The sequence below is a fragment of the Leptidea sinapis genome, chromosome 24, assembly GCF_905404315.1.
Source record: "Leptidea sinapis chromosome 24, ilLepSina1.1, whole genome shotgun sequence".
NCBI classification, from domain to species: Eukaryota; Metazoa; Arthropoda; class Insecta; order Lepidoptera; family Pieridae; genus Leptidea; species Leptidea sinapis.
The window spans coordinates 10,500,986-10,523,968 of NC_066288.1; the positions used below are offsets into that span (position 1 = coordinate 10,500,986).

General features: G+C 36.9%; 1 protein-coding gene across 4 annotated transcripts in view; it reads right to left on the bottom strand.

Moving 5' to 3' along the window:
• Window positions 1-22,983, bottom strand: part of LOC126971742 (ATP-dependent helicase brm) — a 48,306-nt gene that overhangs the window by 12,559 nt on the left and 12,764 nt on the right. For 2 of the 4 annotated variants that reach the window (XM_050818127.1, XM_050818128.1), the window contains exons 5-22: window positions 20,304-20,321; window positions 19,298-19,398; window positions 18,035-18,176; window positions 17,540-17,729; window positions 16,244-16,382; window positions 15,398-15,572; window positions 14,826-14,933; window positions 12,384-12,501; window positions 11,565-11,703; window positions 10,750-10,831; window positions 9,541-9,698; window positions 7,922-8,099; window positions 7,054-7,296; window positions 6,248-6,414; window positions 4,663-4,851; window positions 3,257-3,415; window positions 1,970-2,141; window positions 62-171 (exon numbers count right to left, since the gene is read on the bottom strand). In XM_050818127.1, the coding sequence (XP_050674084.1) occupies window positions 62-171; window positions 1,970-2,141; window positions 3,257-3,415; window positions 4,663-4,851; window positions 6,248-6,414; window positions 7,054-7,296; window positions 7,922-8,099; window positions 9,541-9,698; window positions 10,750-10,831; window positions 11,565-11,703; window positions 12,384-12,501; window positions 14,826-14,933; window positions 15,398-15,572; window positions 16,244-16,382; window positions 17,540-17,729; window positions 18,035-18,176; window positions 19,298-19,398; window positions 20,304-20,321 (2,588 nt within the window). The remainder of the gene's footprint in view (window positions 1-61; window positions 172-1,969; window positions 2,142-3,256; window positions 3,416-4,662; window positions 4,852-6,247; window positions 6,415-7,053; window positions 7,297-7,921; window positions 8,100-9,540; window positions 9,699-10,749; window positions 10,832-11,564; window positions 11,704-12,383; window positions 12,502-14,825; window positions 14,934-15,397; window positions 15,573-16,243; window positions 16,383-17,539; window positions 17,730-18,034; window positions 18,177-19,297; window positions 19,399-20,303; window positions 20,322-22,983) is intronic. The other 2 variants (XM_050818130.1, XM_050818129.1) reach the window with 1 other exon arrangement.

Consider the following 22,983-nt stretch of genomic DNA (forward strand, 5'->3'; position numbering starts at 1 on the left):
AATAATATTGTTTGACATAATACACTATGTCGCTTTATAACTGTGTGAAGATAATATTCACCGCGCCGCAGCCAGTATCCTCTCTTCCACAGAGTTGACGGTCATGAGCCGAAGCACGCGCACTTCGTTGCGTTGTCCGATACGATGGGCGCGGTCTTGAGCTTGCAGATCCTGCAAAGATTATATTTAAGCACAGGTTAATTTATGCTCAATGACCTTCTAGACAGTAAATTTCATTTTCTCAAGCATGCATGGAAATATTGTCATTATTTTCGAAGAAAGAACACGCGAAGTATCGTATTTTCGGACAAAGACAATCCAATCCATTGCAGGAGCGTTTTTTGAATTTGGAATGTATGTATTTGTATCAAACGGCGTTGTGGGGTTATTAAATACTCTTTGATCGGATCTCTTTTGTCATTCTTAGGATAACTTAGTCTCTTTGCGTTCGCCTGTCGGCACAGGTGATAAAAAAATTAGCGGCAAAGCTGAAAATTCCTCCTCCATTCCTTTTCCAGAATTTGTTATTTACAATAAATATAAATTTATAATAATTAAATGAGTTTCAACGGTTTAGAGAGTGAAATGGAGATTGATTGTACCTCACCAGATTTAAGATCAGAAGTCAAATTGGTAATGAAAAACCTGCTTCCAGCGAAGTCAAAAGAAAAATACATGAAAGAATATGAATATTTTATGAGTTGGAAAAACGAGAAATAAGTTAATATTTTCTCCGAAACAATATTTTTGGCGTATTTTAATGCCAGCACGCCAGAGGCATCTCATTCAACGCGGGTGTCAAGTTATCTAACACACAAAAAATTATCTGAAATAATCTTTATTCAAGTAAGCCTAGACTAAGCGCCTTTGAATAATATTTTTATAACAAAAAGTATATCACTGATACGCCCGCCCACCTTGAACAAAATAGTGAATGACAAAGCAATTGCGCTCTTCACTTTGAAACATAAGATTAAGTAATAGTCAATTAAGGGCCATTTCACTAGCCCTTCTAGGTAACCAAATGGAACACGCATCTTCTGGGCATTGTCAAAAGCTGCTTTTGATATCTTCAACCAGACGCCGGTGCACATCGAAATCATGGGAGAAGGCTTGGCAGTTAGCCTGGATATAGCGAACACATTTGATCGTGTATGGCACAACGCGCATCTCTCGAAACCTTCAAAAAAAGCGCGTACACCTACTTAAAGGCTGTAAGCACAAGAGAATGTGGGCGGAGGTGATCACTTAACATCAGGTGACGCTCGTTTGTCCTCCTTTTCCATGAAAAAAATGTACTGCTGATAAATGTGCTGCGATAAGTAAAGTGCCACAATGGCATCCTGTGCAAAAACGCCTCCATGGTAAAAAGTCATTACGCTTTTTAGATTCGGTTCGGTAAAAGTAGAGCCCACATGAAGAGCATAATATGACTAACTCACTGTCCACTGTTTTTAAATCACCAAGATTTCGTAACAGTTTGGGGGCTTTTGCTGTAATATGTTGCAGTATTATTAGATCCTACTAGCCTCGCGGAGCAAAATTGGTGTTACAAATGAAACCGTGAAGTAAGTATAAACATAACTAAAAATGTATGCCCTGTGCTTCCCCGGGGCATAAAAATAAAAGGGGATGTCCTAGGCCCAAAAGTGTCGTAAGAGATGACTAAGTGCATTTATCAGTGGGAGGCTCCTTTGCACAGGATGCCGGCTATGGGAGTTTACATCTTATGTCTCAAGGTGACGACGAGCGCAATTGTAGTGCCGCTGAGAATTTTTGGGTTTTTCAAGAATCCTGAGCGGCACGGCATTGTAATAGGCAGGGCGTATTAATTACCAACAGCTGAACGACCTGCTCGTATCCTCCCTTTATGTCTTAAAGAAATATTATAACATCCGTATCGATGGCGGTACAGGCTCAATGTTCCACCGTTTTAGTCCCGTTCCTTATCGGAACGAGAATAATATACCTGATGCGGGTTCCAGTCCGAGTCGAATATAATAACGGTGTCGGCGCTCTGCAGGTTGAGACCGAGCCCCCCGGCGCGCGTGGACAGAAGGAAGAGGAAGTACTCGGAGCCCACATCGTTGAACTTCTTCAGCAGCTCGCCGCGATCTTCTGCCTTCGTCATACCGTCCAACCTACCCCATTCATATGAATATAACATTTTGTAAACAAAACTTAAGATTCAAAATCGAGTGCAGCCTTAATAACCATGTTGCTTATATATAGATATAGACTGGTATAGACCAGACCTGGAAATTATTTCCACTAATAATTAATTTTATTTGAAGACATTAAAACAAAATCACAATGATTGCACGTGTGAAATTTCACTATAAAAAATAGCAAAGAGTTTTCGCAAAGTTATAACTGAATGAAAAGGTAAATAAAATGTTATCGAGTACTTTTTTTTCCCGAATTTGACATGTACATGTGCAAAATTCCACCCGCATAAGCACCGCGCGTTTTGTGGAGAACTTTTTGTCTTGCACAGCCACTTTATGGAATCAATTACCAGCTGCATTTGTCCCGAACCGATACGATTTAGGGACTTTCAAGGTTAGAGAATATTCCCAAGTTAAAAGCTAGAAACGCATCTTTTGACCATGATGTCCATGGGCGATTTGCTTCCCCACTACTCATCACATGAGAGAGCCCGTTTGCCTCGTCTTATAATATATTTATGGACAGTCAATCAAAGAAAATTTTAAATAAATGAATATTATGAGTTATGACTCTTCACTGTTAGTATCTTTATGAAAACGTTATATACATTTAAAAAAAAATCGTCACCATTTTGCTCTAAATAGTAAAGAATTGCTTGTAACTAATTCTAGTAGGCGTCATAAGATACATAATAGCTTTAAAGGCTTTAATGTATACACTTTTATAATAAAGTCCCAGTCGCGGTTTAGGCATTATCTATAAATAAATTTAAATGTTTTACTAAAAAATTGCTCTGTCGTAAATCCTACCACTCCACAGCTGAAAATATAAGCGATCGGACAGCCTGGGATTAGATTATGATTATTTTATAGAAATAACAATGACAGTACTATATTGATTATTTTATTAAAAAGAGCGCAAAAATGAATCAGATCGCCATTTGTTTCCGAAGCCGTGTTTGAAGTGACATCAAAAAGAATTCTAAAGTAATCAAAATTGAGAAAATAAATGCCTTTTATGTATTTAATTTACTGTAGACAGATGAATGCACATTAGTCAAATTTTAAACTAAAATTAGTCTGTTTACCTGAGATACTGGAAGCCTCTCCATCCAAGATAGTCCTCCATGATAGTCATGCATTGCGTCATCTGACAGAACACTAGCACGCGATGTCCCGTCTGCTTAAGCTTGGGCAATATGCGGTCCAGAAGCTCAAACTTGCCGGAGACACGGTAGAGATCCGGTCTGCAAGTGCATTCATTGAAAATTTATTGAAGTAGGCGTTACTTTGCGGAAATCCATAATTATTCAATGTTTTGAGTTTTCCTTAGTGTTAATACCGCCAATATTAGTCTTAAAACAATTCGACACGTGTTTCGCCTCGACACTAGGCATCCTCAGGACATGTAGACTCGCCAAACCCTGGCACGAGAGAGTTTACACAAATATTGGCGGAATTAAGACTAAGGATAGAAAACATTTTGAGTGCATTCATTGTTTATTTACAATATCAGTTGAAACAGAACTTGAATGACAGAGTGAGATAAAGAAAGCTATGGATTAAGAGATTATACCAGCCACTTAGATAATATACTCTATCTTGCTGCTAGACAACCGATGAAAACAGGCCAGGTTAATTACTCTAGTGTGTGTGCAAAATAAAATTTAAAGTTATATAATAGTACCTTGGCCTTGCATTGAGATGTAGGTGCTATCTGCATCTTCTACCACATGTATCAAGGGGGGAACTGTTCAGGTTAATACCAGTAATTAATAATTAATACCAGCAAGCGAATTTTACCACTGGGTATCACGTCAGTATGCGATTTGCTAGAAACTTCTTCATTGGTGGCATCTTCAACGCTGGTAGCAGTTATCCAGAAGTGATACGGTTAAAGACTTGAAACGTTTAAAGATTCCAGATATAAACAGATACAGGTTTTCTCTTTCCATCAGGTGAGCTGCTATCTTTGCCCCATTTTATATACAAAATATTTTTGTACATGATCATCATCATCATTTCAGCCAGAATACGTCCACTGCTGGACAAAGGCCTCCCCCAAAGATCGCCATGACTATCGGTCCTGCGCTGTCCTCATCCAACCTATGCGATCGGCGATCTAGACCAGATCGTCGGTCCATTCTGTGGGGGGCCTACCAACACTGCGTCTTCTGGTAGGTGGTATATTAGAGGACTTTACTGCCCCAACTTATTATTATCACGCTTAAACATATTAATGTTGACAAATGAGTTCAATGTATAGCAAATTAAGGTTTTCACAGCATGCAAAATTACAAAATCAAGAAAGCAATAACAGTAGAAACATAAATTATTGTTGTTCAAGAAAATAAAATAACAAGTTTTCATGATTTTTTCGCATCCAATTCCGTTAATTTTGTTTCTCCTACTGATCTCCTCTTTTCTGATTCTATCTCTATTTCTTCTATTTTGGTACATCGCAGAGTAATGAACAGAGTAAGCAATCACATACCCAGTCACGATGCTGCCTCCAGAGTCCACATGGTCGCAGAACTTCTCCTCGATGTGGGGGAACATGAAGGGATGATTGCACAGTTTGCGGAGCTGCACGATCGTGTTCATCAATGCCTTGGCGCCGCCCTTGCCCTTTGTGCCTTTCTCCGAACCGTCTGTTAGCAGCACACCTTTTGACTGCATGTGTCTGTGCACGAAAGTTAATAATTATATTAATTTTAGAGAACCTGTTAACCACATCTAATCAACTGCAATTAATTAACGGATAAAGTACATGTGCCGTTTATCTATGAAGTGTGTTTTTTTTAATTTTGCGGTCACTTAACAAAAGCAAACTGCGATGCCCTATGAAACATTAAATTAAGTAATTTAAAATAGCTACTTCAACAATTTTTAACATCTGCGTTTTTGTTAAATTAAATATCAAAGTTTTTTATAACTTTACTACCATTGTATTTAATACAGCAACATTACAAAGCAAAAATGTTTGTTTACGTTTAGCAAAAATTCCAAGAATAGGAAAGCCTGCCCGACTTGGATTATATTAAAAGTATCAATTACTTTTGGTTGGCACGATGTACATGTTGATATTTTTATTATATCACTTCTATATATGTCTCCTGGCTTGCTATATTTGCTTGTCGCGTATCTACAGCAGTGTTATTAAAATAAATTAAAATAACCATAAAAAATTAGATTTTTAGATATTAGTGATATTATATTTTTTTTTGTGAAAACGAAGGTGTAAAACATTATTTTAATCATCAAATAAATAATAAATATAACAATAATAATAATAAAAAAAATCAATTATAAAGTATAAAAAATAAAAATCTTAAAAGACTACTTACAGACAAGACTTTTAATGCAACTCTTTCGGATGATTTTTTTATATTTATAGAGTTTATTCTTTATTAATTTATGAAAAGTTTCATATTATTTAAACACGATTCATATATTGGATGCAGTAGCTTACAAACTAATTTGTTATATATATCACAGCCATTGTAAAATATCTATTTGATTGAAAAATGTGGCCGATGAGTTTCTTGTATGTTATTCTTGCGAGCTACTTTTTCCGAACATATGGTAGATTCAGAATTTCAAGAGAAATATTTATATTGACGTTTCAAAAGCGCTTAGTTAAAGCCTAATTGAATAAAGTTTATTTGAATAACTTTGACATTATTATGAAGACCACTGTCACCTGAGCAATACAGCCGTAGGTCAATGGACTTGTTGAAGAAAGTGGACTGTATGGAATGGAACTAGGAACTGAACTGATGAAGCTTTCGCTGTGGGCGACACTCGATCCAGTTGATTCTGGCGGTTTTCCTCACTACTTCACAATTCGTTTCACGGCGCGTTAATTTGCGAGTTGCGATCGGAGCGGATGGCACGTGCGTGAAGGCTTTATCGAACGACTGCTGATACTGGCTGTCGTCGTGTCGCGCGATGAAAGTAGGAAAAAGAGGCCATAACAGGATTAGGAAGGGACAAGGATAGATATTATGGCGTTAACAATATAACTGCCACCCATTTTGCTTAGATTTAGCTTTCTTATTATCATGAAGGGTACGAACTTGTAGAGCACTCGCTGCAGGCCGCTCATGTCGCACTTGATGATGTACTCCACTTTGTCGGGCAGCTGACTCTCCACCTCCTTCTTGAGCCTCCGCAGCAGGAACGGCCGCAGTACTTTATGCAGACGTCGGATTATAAGTATCGTCTCCTCCTCGTTCAGTTCAACCTGATTTTAATACAGGTTAGTTTAAGGTTTGAGCAGGTTATCAACTGTAAAGCAGATCCTGTAGATGGAGCCACAACCTGGGAGTTGAACAAGATATACCAATATTTATGATCCATGCGTACCCGAACAGTTGGCTCAATAGGTCAGAGCGCTCGGACGGAACGGAGTTATTTGTCAAAGCAATGATTATACAAAATTAATTTGTAACCAGAATTTATGAACGATGCGGGGCTTGCCCGCACCTCTCGGGTTTCATTCCGAGCGCTCTAACCAACTAACACGGCCACAGCCATAGTTGAACAAGAAATTCCAAGATTTACGTTTTATGCGTCACTCGGACTGTTGGCTCAGTTGGTTATCTAATATAAATCATCATTTCAAACACGTTCACTGCCGGACAAAGGCTTCCCCCAAAGATCGCCATGACGATCTGTTCTGCACTGCCCTTATCCAACGTATTCCGGCGATCTTGTCCAGATCGTCGGTCCATCTTGTGGGCCTACCAAAACAACATCTTCCGGGTCCTTTGCGTGGCCATCTGTCCGGAAAGCTATGTGCCCTGCCCACTGCTACTTCAGTTTCGCAACCATCTAGGTTACGTCGGTAAGTCTGGCTCTATCTACTATTATTATATGATACCTTTTCACCGGTAGTGGCGAATGGCGCGTTGAACCACTGCTCGAAGGTGGAGCAGCTCTTGAATATGGAGGGCAGCAGGAAGTTGAGCAGCGCCCACAGCTCGGGCAACTTGTTCTGGAGCGGCGTGCCCGTGAGCAGCAGGCGGTGCGGCGCGATGTAGTGCGTGTTGAGCACCTGCGTCAGCTTGCAGTGGTGGTTCTTCATGCGGTGACCTTCGTCGATTATCATGTACTTCCACGGCACCTGATGATATATTTCATAAAATCTGATTACTTTGCAATGAAAAAATTTTAACAATGATAAGACATTGGATTTTATTTTATGAAAATAAGGGACGACACGAGCAAAACGTTCAGCTAATGGTATTAAAGAACGGGACTAAAACGGTGGAACATTGAGCCTGTACCGGACCGGACCTATACGGATGTTATAATATTTCTTTAAGACATAAAGGGAGGATACGAGCAGGTCGTTCAGCTATTGGTAATTAATACGCCCTGCCTATTACAATGCAGTGCCACTCAGGATTCTTGAAACCCAAAAATTCTGAGCGGCACTACAATTCCTCTTGTCACCTTAAGAGATGAGATGTTAAGTCTCACTAGTAATTTCACTAGCTACGGCGCCCTTCAGAAATAGACCCCGTTGTGGTACCCATAATCTAGCCGGCTTCCTATGCAAAGGAGTCTCCCACTGGTCTACAACTGGCAATATTATACAGTATTCTATCTTCAACAAACGGCTGGAACGCAAGTTACCTCCACCTCCAGACAAACGCAACATTTTCATTACTTAACTAAATAAACCTAATAAATATCGCCATAATGTTTATAATCTAGTTGTAAGGAAGGGATATGGTGCTTGTTACCTTGGCGAGGACCGCCTTATCCTTGATGACGTACTCGTAGGTGGTGAGCAGTACATTGAACTTGGTAGAACGCATCTGGCTCTGCACGAGGCGCCGCGACTGCGGGGAGCCCTTGTACGACACCACCACCACGGTGGGGGCCCACTTCTCAAACTCCAACACCCAGTTCGACAGAGTACTGTAATGTACAATACATTCATTATTTTTAACTAATTCTAGTAGGCTTCATAAGATACATAATAGCTTTAAGAGTAAATGGTTAGATTTTTTATACGTCTAGATAGACTGTGACAGTGCTGAAAACGTAGAAAGAAATTGAGGTTGACAGTTAACCTCTATTTGGAGCAATGCACACACACTTACACAAAGTGACATACAAATCTCGAGTGTAACACGTAGCTAGTCACGCACACTAAAGTAATTAATCTGGTCTGTTTTCATCTGTTGTCTAGCAGCAAGAGGCTCAATCTAGATATATAAATAATCTAAGCATAGAAGAAGCGTCATAAGCTATCGCTCACATAGACATCTATCTTTGAGGTTAGAATTTTCTAGATTAGATAATATTGATTGTAAAAGGGAAATTGTGAATGTTACATAATGTAATCCCGTAAGTAAGTAATAAACAATCCCGAAATAAAAGCTTTAAATATTATATCTCATATTTCCAGGTTAAAATATCTGATAATCAATTGATAATGCTATTTAATTATAATATGTTCTAAGTGTTTAATTTAAATGAACATTGAGCTTTCAGAGAAACGTAATTACGACTTTTCTTCATTATTCAAAGCGAATAATACCATTGCAATAAAAATCACTATTTATTGTCCGTTAAACAGAATTCATAATTAATGTTAAGAAATTCATAATAATATAACATAATATTGACACAATTTTACTCAAATTATCTTGCCCCAAACTGCGGCAAACTATGTCCACAAGACAATTATATATTTAATATAATATATTTACTCAAACATATATAAATACTTGACTCGGAAACAAACATACATACATATTAAACATAAATACATCTTATAAGTATAATATAAAATTCTTGTGTAAAACAAACACCTGGGGTGTTACTAAACTCCTCCGAAACAGCTAAACCAATTTGTTTGAAAATTTGTGTGTTTATCGGGTAGGTCTAAGAATTGGCCATTGGCATCTTTTTCATACCTCTAAATATTTTTTTTTGACAATTTTTTTATTTTTATTTTATTATGATTCAGCATTAAAAACTACATACAACTTCAAATTTTCACCTATCTGCGAGCAACACCTATTGTATCGCGATTTTATAATTATTCTATATCATCCACAGATACGCAATAGAGTTGCAAGATGGCAATCGAATATAACGATTATTGTATTACGATAAATTTTACGTACGATAAATTTGGTAGGTCTGAGAATCGGTTGTCATCTATTTTTTATACCCCAAAAATTTTAAGTATTGATTTTTTTTATTACTTTATATGGCAATACAACGTTTGCTGGGTCAGCTAGTATTGTATAAATGTTAGCTCCTAGCAGGATTTGAACTCTGGACCTCTAGGTCGCAGAAGTAGGCAGGGTTACTAACTACTATATGGGTTGTCGTAATTCCTACTAACCTGAGTGGGACGATAATTAAAAATGGTCCATTAACTTTCTTCTTCTCCATCAGGTATGTGACCAGAGCAATTGTTTGGATAGTCTTCCCCAGTCCCATCTCGTCAGCCAGGATACCATTCAGATTGTTGTTGAACAATGACACCAGCCATTCCAGACCCTATTGCGAACATTTTATTAGAATACAATTAACTCAAAATTTAAATATTCAAATAATTTTACTCATTACCATCAATATGTTCTAACTTCACACAGGGTTTTAGAATTTTACAAAAACTGTCCGACTAATACTAATTAGTAAGTTACTTATTTGTGCCAGAGTTTGGCGAGTCAACATCTCCTGGGGATGCCACGTGTAGAGGCGAAACACGTGTCGAATTGATTAAAGACAAATCTTGGCGGAATTTACAACCAAGAAAACTCACAAAAATTGGATAAGTGACTTATTGTTCTACCCAAATTAAAAATTAATTAATTAGAGCATTAAGCAAGAAAAAATTTGCATTTGATATATTATTAATTTCAATTCCAAAGATGTGTCATAGAAATAGATAAGAACAGTGGCAACATATATGGACCAGAACTGCTGGGGTTAGACATTTATGCAGGACCAAGCAGACACACAATGATTTCAAGAGAATGATAGAATGAATTTTATTTATTTAACCATATTTGAATCCATTTAATTTTATCTGAATAAAGGCTTATATTATTAATGTGCAAACAGTGTCTTAACCCGAAAGTTTCTAATCAGTGTGTGTTGCCAGTGATGACTTATGGAAGACATACTTGGTCGCTAACTATGGGCCTTATGAAGTAGCTCATGGTCACTCAGAGGGTACTGGAGAGGGCTTTGCTTGAAGCTTCCCTGCTAGATCGAATAAAGAATGAGGAGATCCGTAGGAGAACCATAGTTACCCACATAGCCCATACGGTTGTGTAACTGAAGTGGTAGTGGGCAGGGTCGAGCTATGTGCTCGACAGACAGATGGCCGTTAGGGCAATAAAGTCCTCGAATGGCGGTGACGTATTGGACTAGACGTAGTGTTGGAAGGATGGACCACAAGATGGACCGATGATCTGGTCAAGATTTCCGAAATAGTTTGGATGAGGGCAGCGCAGGACCGATCCTCATGGCGATCTTTGGGGGAGGCCTTTTCCAGCAGTGGACGTCTTCCGGATGAAATGATAGGGATGATGAATGTTCGAACCTTAATTTGGTATTCCTTGAGTTTCCCGTTAACCAAGATGCTAGCTTGCTCCGTGACCGACTCATGTACGGTGTGCGCGATGCTGTAAATAACAATCAAAAACAAATATTACTTATATCATTCTGAATTACTACACTGCCTTAAAAAGTTGAAGTGAGAGTAATATAATGTATAAATTTATCTTTCAATTGGACACTCTCTAATAATTGAGTAAACATGATATCTTTTCCGTCTCTTATACCGTAATCGTTTGCGTAAGTAGTACGCACATTTTAAAGTACATGTACACGCTACGCTCGACAATCAAAACATAAATTATCTTAATCTTAAAAAGTAAGTAATTATCATACCTACAAAGTTCACTAGTATCTGATAGGTGAACATTTCCTCAACTACTTTTACAATACAACAGAATATGAGAACAGAGAGAAAATTTAAAGGATTCTTATTAAAATAGTAATAATAATAACATTGACACACTTTTACACAAATTATCTTGCCCCAAACAAGGCAAAGCCTGTACTATGGGCTGCAAGACAATGATATGTTCATACGATATACTTACTTAAACATACATAATGACATAAACATCCATGCATTGCAAACAAACATCCATATTCATCATATAAGCCTTTGCACCTACCGGGATTCGAACCCGGGACTCTCAGCTCAGTAGGCAGGGTCACTAACCAGTGGGCTTTGGTCGTCATATTGATATGGTGATGAAACCGAAAGATGTTGTATTGTTAATTAACTATTGTCAATTCATATTACCAGTATGATATATGAAAAATATGAAGATTAGTGTATCCCACCTGTAGTATGTCTGTTCTTCAGTTTTGTATTCATCATCCTCGACCTTTGCCTTCTTGATCATGTCCCGAGCCCTCTCCTCGTCAGTTTTCTCTTTGTCACTCCTTTCATCTCTGTGCCGATCTCTCCTGTCTCTCCTCTCTGTTAAAAGTATTTACTTAAATTTTACAAAAGCATTTGAGTAAAGTTCGAAAATTCGAAATAAATTAAGAAATAAAAACGAATTTAAATTATAAAAGCTTTGGCCAGTAATTACTTCTTTGTCTTGCTTACGAAAGTTTGCACTGGAATTATTTTGCAAACCTTCTACATGGATTCTAATGCTACATTCTACTACAATTTGGCAATCAAGATAGTGATTGTTTTGGTTCCGATGTGGACTTCTTTGCATTGCTCTGATTTTATTGTCGGGTTTAAGGATCTAAAAATTAATAAATCAAGTCAAAGTGAAGTACATAAGATGTTGTTTTGCATGATTTGCATTCAATCACATCCAAACAACCAAACTCTTGTATTTTTAATAAACTGACTACTGAAAATTTTCAATATTTTTATTTTATTTTTTATGTTAATAAGGGACAAGACGAGTAGGACGTTCAGCTGATGGTAATTGATACGACCTGTCCATTTCAATGGAGTACAGCTCAGTATTCTTGAAAAACCCAAAAATTATGAGCGGCACTACAATTGCGCTCTCGTCACCTTAAGACATCATTTGCCCAGTAATTTCAGTAGCTACGGCCCCCTTGAGATAGAAACACATTAAAAATGTCATAAACGTCTTGTTCGTTATTTCTATCGATAAATCTAAGTGAACTCACCATCATCTTGACTGTCATCACCCGAGTCATCCGAGTCCGACAGCATCTCCCAGCCGGGGTGTGTGTCCAACCAATCCCGTAGTTGTGACAACAGCGGCGCTTCTTCGCCCTTCAATACCTGCAAAAGTTTGTGTGAAAATATGAGAAATGCATAAAAGATACACGATAAAAATTTTGTCAACTAGATTGCAATACCTACAATAGTTTATGTGAAAAAAAAACCTATGTTTAGAAAAACCGGAAAAACACTGGAAACTATAAAATAACTTAATAAAGATTCAATTCAATTAAATTAAATAATTTATCTCATAGTTTTAAGTAATTAATAATAATATATTTAACATTTATATTGTAGAAGAAATTTGTTGTTGATGCTATATCCTTCAATTTTTCTCTTGACTTTCATATCTTTTTCTTATTTATTAATGTTTTAATATTAATTTGCTAAAACGTATGTAATGCTCTATTTATGTCCGTTTTGTTACTTGATCTCGATTTGCACCTATAATTGGGGTGTCACCTAAATAGATACATATGTGTTAGCTATTAAGGAATTGTATTGCTGCTCACCCGGTTGGAGCAATAAATAAAATACTTGTAAAATACACCTTTTATCTATTTATTTTTATTTATTAATATGGAAACCTAATATGGAAAATATTTATATGTGCTATCTATTGATAGGTTTTAAGTTAGTACTTACTTACTTCTAAATTTAAGTTAATAATTATCCCAGTGAGTAGGAATACCAACCCCATGAAAAGGTCCTCTCATTTTTACATCATTGCCATTCTTCTTTACGCAAATAAAAGAAATTATTCTTACCAAAATTAAGACCATGGATAATTATTACAATTGGTTTTGCTAACATCAGGATCCGAAATCGATTCTACGACAAACTAATTATGGAATAGCAGTGATGCTTTAAAATTCAAATTCAAATATTTTTATTCAAAATAGGATTTAGAATTATTGAACGTCAAAAACTACCACCCATTCAAAAGAGACTGCCTCAAACCTGAGATGAATGGGTGCAAGAAACTCAGCGGGCTTTTTTTTTTAAATATAAAATATGGATTACAATGTGATATCGTACAATAAACATTTATAACTAAAGAGCTTGAGGGTGTTCGCTTCATTCCCAGTCCGTGGTGTCATTAAGAAAATCGTTTAAGGTATAGTAACCTTTCCCACACAAACACATGTCGTAACACATTTGTTTTGTACATTTTCTGGGATCATATTGTAGAAGCATATAAATCGCCCAACAAAAGACTTACTCGACTCAACCGAGTAGTAGGTATAACAGTATATGTTTGTTCCTCATGTTAACATGAACATACAGAACATTATCAAAAATGTATTGAGAAGTAACAGTCAAAATGTTTATTTCTTTAAATTTTTCTCTTAATGATTCTTTAGGACCTAGGTTATAAATCGCGCGGATAGCCCTCTTCTGCAGCACAAAGATGGTATTAATTTCGGCCGCACTGCCCCATAACAATATACCATAGGATATAATACTATGAAAATAACTAAAGTATTCTACTAGTCGCGCCGAATCTATGTCAGTTTTTTCACCGTCTAATTTTCTTAACCGTATACGAGTATGCTGCAGAACTAAGCCTATTCGCCAATCCTTCAATATGGGGGCCCCATTGCAATTTGGAATCAAGAGTAATGCCAAGAAATACAACAGATTCCACTGGTTTTACCACCTCTCCATTTAATAAAATATTAGCATCTACATTTTTGACATTTGGCGCGGTAAATTTAATATATTTGGTTTTATGACTATTTAACAATAAGTTATTGGCGCTAAACCAGTCAGATAGAGCATTGTTTACTTCGTCATATAAAACGTGGCTTCTTTTCACTTTGAATATGAGTGACATGTTATCCGCAAACAATACCACCTTGTGTTTTTTTTCTACATGGTTAGGTAGATCATTTATATAAATTAGGAAGAGGAAGGGTCCAAGAATAGACCCTCGTGGTACCGAGAGGAGTCCCAGGAGACCTCCTGCCATTCAGATCGACCCTCAGAATCCTATTATTTCAATATGAGATCAGAAGATCGAGTGCAGATCCTCTTATACCATAGTGACATAGCTTCCTGACGAGCGTTGAATGTTGAACACAATCAAAAGCCTTAGATAAATCACAGAAGGTACCAAGTGCATTCTGTGATTCCTCCCAGGCCTCAAAAATATTCCTGGTGAGTTCAACACCTTTATCTGTAGTTGAGTGTCCCCTAGTAAAGCCAAATTGTTTTATATGAAGTAAATTATAAGTGTTAAAGTGAGTAAGCATTTGGCTAACATCAGGATCCGAAATCAATTTTACGACAAACTAATTATGGAATAGCAGTAGTGTTCATACTTTATAGTTTGCACTACACATATTTATTTGTATGTATTGGCAAATGTAAAACGATATAACCTCTCCAGTCTTAGAATCCATAACAGCAACACGCGAGTCCGAAGTCTGTGAGCTATCATCCATTGCATCAATTTCGCCCCCTTCCAGTGCTTTCCGTTTTCGCGATTTCTGAAAACAAAAAAAAATTGCATGTATTGAAATTATACATAATATTATATTTATTTTGTGTGCGGATTAAGGTTAAAAGTGGAGGGCGTCGCCTACAACGCATGCGCGATGTCTGCCATCGAAATTGTGCAGGTCCGTGCGATTTTTTAGATGTGACGTTTAGAAATTTTATCTTACACAAAATACATTGAAATGTAGTCATAATGATACACTTGTATTGCCATAAACCTAGTTCAAAATGTTCATTGTGACTTGTTAATCAAAATCGGTTACGGTAACTATAGATTCGCTTTCCTTTTCTATCTTGCTGCATCTCCTGTATATTTCTATATATCAATATATAAAGTTCTTATCTCTTGGACGCTCTGTTTATCAACGTCTATAGCGTAGCGTTACAGGCACCTGGTTCATCGTCATGAGTTAGACAGTCACAATATAGTACAGGGTGTTAACTTTACACTCACTCTCTTCCTCCTCTCCTCCTCCTGCTGCTTCTTGCGCTGCTCCTGCTTGTGCTGTTTCACCATCTCTGTGAGGCTGGCGATGTACTCGTCTGTCTGCGACAGCAGGAACGCCAGACGCTTGTCTTTCTTCTGATCGATCAGCTTTCGGTAACCCTCTTCATCTTCGGCCATTAGACTGTAGAACATAATGTACGTTTAGTAAGCAAAATATTTCCTCATGTTTATGTTTCATAACAATAAACATAGTTTTATCGTTCAAGAAGCTGGTTTTTACTAAGCTTAATAAGATTTAAGTGATGAGAAACTCTGAAAATATTTTTATAACAGAGGTTGTTTATTCTTCGTAACCAGGGACTTACAAACATAGCTTTTTAATAGTAAAAGTTTCAATCACCAAAGAGATTAATTACGAAAATTGTATGAACAAGTAACAGGCTGAATGATAAGTACATAATCCGAGCGCGAGATAAATTAGAAGCATGATTCTGAAAAAATAAAAAAACGCACGTAATATCCAAATTCGTCTGCAATTGCTTACTCAAAATTCTAATTTTACATAGTTTTATGAAAAAGAACTGGGTCTTTCTCAAGTAGAAAAAGTGAAAGTATAATACTAACTCCAGACTATATTTTTTTAGGATGCTAAAAGTCTTAGAATCTACATCACATCACATCTACCACATCTTTCTAATCTACATCACCATTACATTTGGCGAGTGTGTCACAACACTGATAAGTAGGAACATATGCAGTTTGCTATGCATGCATAACTCTGCTATGATAAAACAAACGCAGTAGAAATAACATGAACGCGTAAGTTTTCTCAAACAAATGAATAACACATACCGCCTCATACGTTCCTTCTCGATACGCTCCTGCTCCTTCTTCTGTTCCCGCTCGGCGTTGGCGTGGTAGTTCATTATGCCTTTATTGATTCGCGACAGCTTGGCCACATTATTACGGTGATACTCCTTGAAGTCCTTGGCTGAAATTAAATAATTTATAAATATTTTATTTATTTTTATTGAACACACACACACATACTAATGTACTTCACATTGCGGGTAGCAAATGCGTTCCGAACTGTCTCTCACCTGACCCCGACCAAACTGAGGAGTAAAGAAAGAAAGAAAAAGCGCCTGGATCATTGACAAGCACACTGGGACGCCTCAAGTAAATGGAGATGGACTCACCGGCTCATATCAGATAAAGAAGTTGATGGTTGAACTACTACTACCTGACTACCTTACACAAATTCTTTCGCGAATACCTCCACCGATTCAAGCATGACGATTCTCCGGATTGCCCTACATCCACTGAGACCAAAGAAAACGCGGAGAGCCTATTCTAAATATGTCCACGAATCGAATTTCGAAGCTGCCCGAAGTAAATGGGAAAAAGGAATAATAAGCACAGCTAAGCTTAGTCCCTATCCGTGAAAAAATTCTTGACGGACAAGCTTATATGACTATATCGTGATTGTCATTGAATCGCCACACTAGTAAGGCTGGATCAACAGATTCATTAATATTTTAAAAAAATATGTAAGAATCTTTCAGTTTTTGGGGGGAAAAATACTATTACGTATCGTGTGGTCTGGATGCCAGGGACCCCGTATGGGCCCCTATACTGACTAAAAAACCGCATCTTTCGTTGTTCCCTCGTTCCCCGCGGAACTTGGGCGGCGGTGATCACTTAATACCAGGTGACCCGTACGCTCGTTTATCGTGTACCCTCCTTTTCCATAAAAAAAACTTGATAGAAAACGACAGGAATTGATTGACAGTAAACTTTCATATCACACACATTTTTAGGCACTCAGCAAAAGTAAGTCTCGCTGGGAGGTGTAAATGTATCCGCCATAATATAGACCTGATTTTGCACCTTCAGATTCCCACTGTTTTGGTCTCTTCAGAATTCTTTAAGCTGTGTAAGGTTAACATCAAGGGAGTCTTGCCGAACAAAATGGCACACACACACTGTAAGTAAATTTTGAAAGAAAGTATTTCTTGAGTGTTCATATAAAATGCAATGAAACTTTTTCCCAACAGATTATACATTTTCAAGTACAGTCAGTGCAAAAGGCGGCACTTTAGTACTTAAACCCCTTCAATCCCAGAATGATGAATAATTTCAAGTCACCATGCTGTAAAACAGTCTGCAGGAACTCCTGGTGTTTCTGGCGTCGCTTCCTCTCGGCTTCCAGCTTCTGCTGTTTCTCGAGTTTCTCTGTCGCGCGTGCCTCCCGCAGCCCCTGACGCTTGGTGCGCTTGTATGCTTTGATGTTGACCGCCGTCTCTAGAGTTGTATCGCGACGGACTTGACCCAATATCTGCGAATTCAAATTCAAATATTTTCATTCCAAATAGGATATAATATCACTACTTGAAAGTCAAACCCATTCGAAAACTGAGAATAACGAGCGCAAGAAACTCAGCGGGATTCTTTTTTTTATAAAAATATGGTTACAATGTACAATCAATTTGACTATTTAATAGCCTGAAGGCGGTCGTTCTATTCCCAATCTGTTGCAACATTAAGAAAAGACTGTCTAATTACAAAACTTAAAATAAAGTATAACTTCTAAGAAGTGTGTGTTGGTTTAAGGGTTTGATAGATAATGTTGATTTTACTCACCTCGGCTCGTAACTGCTTTTGGAAATTAAGAACTCGCAGAGCCCTGAGTTCAATTTGTGCTTGTAGTCGGAGGTCATCGGGCAGAGAGACCATCGGCAGGTTCGCCAGAACTTCCATACGGTGTGCGATGCGCGCTGCGATCCTAAACATAATATAATATCAAATACTAGCTCACATACGTCGTTCTGTTGATAATAAATAAAAACTCTTGCGGAAGGATTTTTGTAGAAACGACCCTGCTCACCTCTACTCGGCGAAAAGAATATTCCTACCAAATTTGAAGTAGTTACGCCTTATGGTTCCAGAGATATCATGGTGAGTCAATACATAGGCGGAAATCTCTTATATTTTATAGACATTAGATCTAGAATATCATTGACGTACACTAAACTAGTCACGATTCAATTTTGTCGATAATAAAAACCGTTTAAAGGTAAACTCTGCCTACGCGTCTATTAGGCAGAGATTTCTTTCAGTGGTGTTTCGACCGCGCTTTAAATATAATGCCACGCAATTAAAAAGTGTTAAATAAAAACAGTCCAAATAACAACATAATATCCAAACTTAAAATGGATGGAGTGTCGTTTTCACGTAAATTAAGGTTTCCACATTAAACTGAACAAAATTGTGCAACTAAATGTTCTTGCTTCGTGTTCGCGTCCGCCTCGCACGTGACTTTGTGTTACTACTGGTAATGAGCCTATACAATAGATTTGAAGATTAATGCCCCCAAATAAGGTGTTAATTTGAATGAATGTTTTAATGTTATCTGTAACTTTGTATAGGTATATACAACGCTACTCGGACATTTTTTGACGACCTTTTAAGAGGAGATTTTGAGTCTAGATGTTTATTGTACTTCAATGTATAATATACACAGTATTGTAAGTGTAGTTATCAGCATTGCTTTGTTTGAATAAATAAATTCATCTCATGTTTGACTATCTTTTAAAATAGGTCAATAATTAAAAATAGCACTATCAAGTCCGGGCAGACATCCTTTCAGTAGTATACTACGAATATTTCGGGTAGAATGAAAGTTTAATGTAAACTCAAAAGCCACGAATGAAAATAGGCGACAAATCACTTGTTCTTTGAAAAGCTTGTAGCAAAAGGTATTGGTACAAATTTAACAATGAAAATCATTCAACTTTTATTTGTATTGTGGAGTATTATTTTAGGCTTGGTCATGAAAATTGAAGTCTTTATTCTCAGCCTCACCCTGTGAAGGTGTGATTCTACATAAATTAATACTTAGCTTACCTATTCTCTCTTTCATTTAATATCTGCAAAGGGTCTATCCCAACAGGCTTAGGAATACTTGTGACACGATTCTGTTTTGCTCCTGGTGTAGGCGCGCCAGGCTGAAATAAAAACTTTATTAATCCACCTAATTAACGTGAAATATATACTAGAAATTATGTATACTATAGCTAGCTATGAAAGCTAAAGCTAGCGAAAAAAAGAAAGAAAAATCATTTATTTACTTAGGTCAAAATTACACTTATGCATGTCAAAGATTTTCTTTTTTACGACTACGAAATAGCGGGGCTTTAATGAGAAGAAGTAGTTAGAAATTCATTGCTACTCTTTTAAATCTATATTTACAGTTTCAGCATTTGGCTTTATGTTTTATACATTATCTGTAAAGCGATGCACCAAAATAACTCAAATGTTTGAACTTAGTTCTGTTAGTTACAAAAAAAGAAAAAGAAGTGATTCATCTTAAAAAATTACTTAAAAGAGTAACGAAGGCAGTAGACATATCAATTCGCATACACTCTAGATAAATAAAGCTATTATGCGAGCATTTATACCTATTATATTTAAACTAACAACTTAAAATGGTAGGTATATTATCAATATTAAAATATAAGTCTCCGAAGTACCAGGCACGATAAGCACTACCCGTTCACTAGCATGATACATGTACGAGCCATCACTTCCCTCGCACATATCTTAGATAAAGGAACGACCCGCCCCACGACGACGCCACGAGCAGTGCCATTTTAGCGAGCATGACAAGCCCTGCTCCATGAACTCAACTTAAATGAACATATCAGGTGTGATATCGAGAAAAAAATTATATTTAAGTAGTATGTTTTGTTTATAAGAATTTAATGTATAAAAATTTACATTAGAATATAATAATGAAATGATATGCAATAAAATTAATATTTAAATTCTCTAATATTAATATGAATTAAAATTATCTTTATTGAAATTATCTCCTATAACAAATTAACATTAGCTTATTATCTCCATTTACCTGAGTTTTCAGTTCCCACTTTATGAATTATAGGCAAGCATGAAATTTCAAAGAAAGGAATTCATTAGGCGCTGTCTCCACGAGCGAGAGAATCGCGACGGGTCCGCCGCTTCTAAAGTCGGATAATCTCCACCAACGAGCGATGTTTCTGCCAGGGTATCGTCACGAGTCGTGACTGAATCACCGCATTTCCTTGACGATGCGTTGTGCCCGCGACGATACGACGACGTTACGAAATAGTACGTATTTCTATACAGGGTGTCCCGTAATCAGTGGACCAACGGGATACCCGTGATAGGGGTGGTCATCATCTCTCGAAAACACCAAATTTTACTGTTCTAGGGCCAGTAGTTCAAAAGATATGATTTTTTAAGCATTATTTTGAAAATTCTACCCTTATCAACACAAAAGTTGAAAAAAAATATTTTTTATTTTTATTTTGCCCTGTTTCTTAACTTAAGGTGGCTGAGGAAACATGTGTCTTCACAATTAAATCCATTTTTGTGAATAAATATTGCCAAATTAAAAATTAAAAACCAAAACATGCGCAAATATCAAATAACTAAATTTGCAACGTGATGTTTGAAGCAAGCTAGTGCAAAAAAAATGTATGACAGCCTTGCGGACCATTATTTAAAAAACATCTGCAGTTCATACTGATTCCAAAAAGGTATAACAATATTACATTTTACAAAAAAAATAACTTAATAACCAATTTTAGACTCCAATTGCGAGAAACATTTAAGCGCTATCTATTCTGAGAATTATTTTGTTATCGAGAGAGAGATAACACAATATGCTATCTCTTTCTCGCTCAGGTACCTTTTTCGTTTACGGGGTCCTATTGGCCGACGCCTATGATCCCCACACCCTAATTTTTCAAATTATTCTTAGTTTCATCAGAGACTTGCTCATAGCTCGTAGCTGCACACGTGTTTTTTACTTCGCTACCATTACGACTCTTTTTTTTGGTGACTGACGCTTGAATTGGACCTTGTTTGTCTTTGTGATTTGGATACTGTTTGCCCGGATTTTATAAAATGCCTAATACCTATACTCTTCGTGAATATGCTGAGATGTATTTTATTTACGGTCTGTGTAATGCAAACGCTCGGCAAGCAGCCCGTACGTATCGTGAGCGCTATCCTAATCGCGACCGCTATCCGGATCATCGAATTTTTCTCCGTGTAAATAACGCGTATTTAGAAGGCAGAATTCCCGGAGCTGCAAACAACGTGGGAAGACCTAGAAGAGTCGATGAACTTCAAATACTGGCCGAAGTGACAGAAGAACCTTCTACGAGTGTTCGTCGTATTTCAAGACGTACTGGTATAGCAAAAACAACAGTACATCGCATTTTAAAAAGAAACAGTTTATACCCTTATCATATTCAACGAGTGCAGGCACTATTACCTGCTGATTATCAACGGAGGATAGATTTTTGTGCAGAGATGCTTCGCCGATGCCGACAAGATCCACTATTTTTCAATTCAATATTATGGAGCGATGAATCGTGTTTTAAAAGAGTTGGAGTGTTTAACATTCATAATTTACATGAATGGGCTGTTGTGAATCCACGTATTGTACGAGAAGATAGATTCCAGCACCAGTTTGGAGTCAATTTGTGGGCTGGAATCTTAGATGGTAAACTTATTGGTCCATTTGAGCTCCCACCGAGGCTTAATGGTGCTCGGTACTTGCAATTTTTAAGAAATGACTTAAGTAATTTATTAGCAAATGTACCACAGGAGGTATGTGAGAGGATGTGGTTACAGCATGATGGCGCACCCGCTCATTATTGCAGACAAGTGAGGGAATATTTAAACGAGTCTTACCCAAGTAGGTGGATTGGACGAGGAGGTACAATCCCATGGCCAGCTCGATCACTTGATCTTAATCCATTGGATTATTTTTTATGGGGATATTTTAAAGAATCCGTATATGAAACCGTTAACGATAACGAAAGACAGCTAAGACAAAAACTGAATGTGGTGAGTGAAAAAGTCAAAAATAATGAAAGGGCGTTAAAAAGTTTAAAAAGAAATTTTATAAGAAGATGCCGGCTATGCCTTAGAGTAAGAGGAAGACATTTCGAACATTTATTATAAGAAATAAATAAAAAAATTCTAACTATTTACTTTTGTTTTATTGTAAATTCCGCCAAGAAATTGCTATCTAATGTTGATTTAAAATAATTATTGTCTTTTATTGTTTCACAATAATGATTAATTATACCTTTTTGGAATCAGTATGAACTGCAGATGTTTTTTAAATAATGGTCCGCAAGGCTGTCATACATTTTTTTTGCACTAGCTTGCTTCAAACATCACGTTGCAAATTTAGTTATTTGATATTTGCGCATGTTTTGGTTTTTAATTTTTAATTTGGCAATATTTATTCACAAAAATGGATTTAATTGTGAAGACACATGTTTCCTCAGCCACCTTAAGTTAAGAAACAGGGCAAAATAAAAATAAAAAATATTTTTTTTCAACTTTTGTGTTGATAAGGGTAGAATTTTCAAAATAATGCTTAAAAAATCATATCTTTTGAACTACTGGCCCTAGAACAGTAAAATTTGGTGTTTTCGATAGATGATGACCACCCCTATCACGGGTATCCCGTTGGTCCACTGATTACGGGACACCCTGTATAAGTGGCACGACGATAATATCGCCGT